At 67.2% G+C, this 1,250-nt stretch overlaps 1 protein-coding gene across 1 annotated transcript; it reads right to left on the bottom strand.

Moving 5' to 3' along the window:
• Window positions 1–4: 4 nt before the first annotated feature.
• PEA15 (phosphoprotein enriched in astrocytes 15) lies at window positions 5–1,196 on the bottom strand (the record flags this gene model as incomplete). The annotated part of the gene is made up of 2 exons (XM_009281251.1): window positions 1,023–1,196; window positions 5–177 (listed from the first exon to the last, which is right to left on the bottom strand). Coding segments are annotated over exons 1-2 (345 nt in total), but the record flags the coding sequence as incomplete, so codon positions are not given.
• Window positions 1,197–1,250: the final 54 nt, after the last annotated feature.

Here is a 1,250-nt window from a genome sequence, read left to right as displayed (position 1 = left end):
CTCGGCGCGGAGGGGGCTCACCCTTGTACTTCTTGGCGCTGGGGATGCGGGTGAGCTTGGTGTCCACCTCGTCCTCCTCGGAGATCTTGAGGACCTGGGTGCGGTACTGCACCACCATGGTCAGCAGGTCGGGGCGGCGCGAGATCTCAAAGATGTGCTCGATGTACGACAGGTTGTCTGTGGGGACGGGGACCGGGACGGGGACACGTGCTGGGCCACCCACGCTGCATTGCAAAGTGTGCCCGAGGACGGGGAGCGAGGCAGGGGAGAGGGGATGGCGACAGGGGGAGGGCAGGGAGAGGCCGGGACAGGGGACAGGAGCTAGGGACAGGGAGCAGGCAGGGATGGAGACAGGGGACAACAATCCCTGGGGACAGGGACTAGGATGGGGACTGGAAGAGGGGACAAAGGAGAGGAACAAGGGCTGGGATGGGGACCAGAGCACGTGGCAGGGTCCAGGGTGGGGACCGAGGCAGGGGACAGGGAACAGGGACCGGGAGCAGGGCTGGCAACAGGTGACAGAGATGACGAGCAGGGACAGGGACTGGACCAGGAGAGGAGATGGGGACAGGGATGGGGACAGGGATGGGGGAAGGGGCCAGGGTAGGGGACCACAGGGGACAGGGACAGGCACAGGGATGGGGACCGGGGCAGGGGACAGGGATCAGGCAGGGGGACAAGGACAGGGACCGCTACAAGGGACTGTGATGGGGACCAGGACAGGGAGGAGGGGAGGGCCAAGGCCAGGGGGTCATGGACTGCGATGGGGATCAGGAGAGGGGACAGGGCCCAGGGATGGGACCAGACCCCAGGGGACGGGTGACGGGGACAGGGATCAGGAGAGGGGACAGGGACCAGGGCAGGGACCAGGGATGGAGACCAGGAAAGGAGACAGGAGACCGGGATGGGGACCAGACCGGGGGACAGAGAGGGAACAGGGCAGCGGCCAGGGCTGGGGACCAGGCGAGGGACAGGGATGGGGATGGGGGGGAACAGGGCCACCCCCAGGGGGGGTGTCTCACCTCTGTCCAGCTTGCTGTGCTTCTCCAGGAAGGCGAACCAGTGGTGGCTGGTGGCGATGGCCTCGCTCTCCTCGCTGGGGATGTCCTCCTTGCAGGCCGACTTCAGCTGCTCCAGGTCCTCGGCCGTGATGTTCTGGGCCAGCTCCTCCAGCAGACTGCGGTACTCGGCCATGGCTGGCACCACCCGCGTCACGAGCTGCCCGGCCTCAGCTGCTGCCCCCACACCCC

This window comes from Aptenodytes forsteri, unplaced genomic scaffold (genome assembly GCF_000699145.1).
Source record: "Aptenodytes forsteri isolate BGI_AS27 unplaced genomic scaffold, ASM69914v1 Scaffold276, whole genome shotgun sequence".
Lineage (NCBI taxonomy): Eukaryota > Metazoa > Chordata > Aves > Sphenisciformes > Spheniscidae > Aptenodytes > Aptenodytes forsteri.
This window is presented reverse-complemented; position numbering and strand designations above follow the sequence as displayed.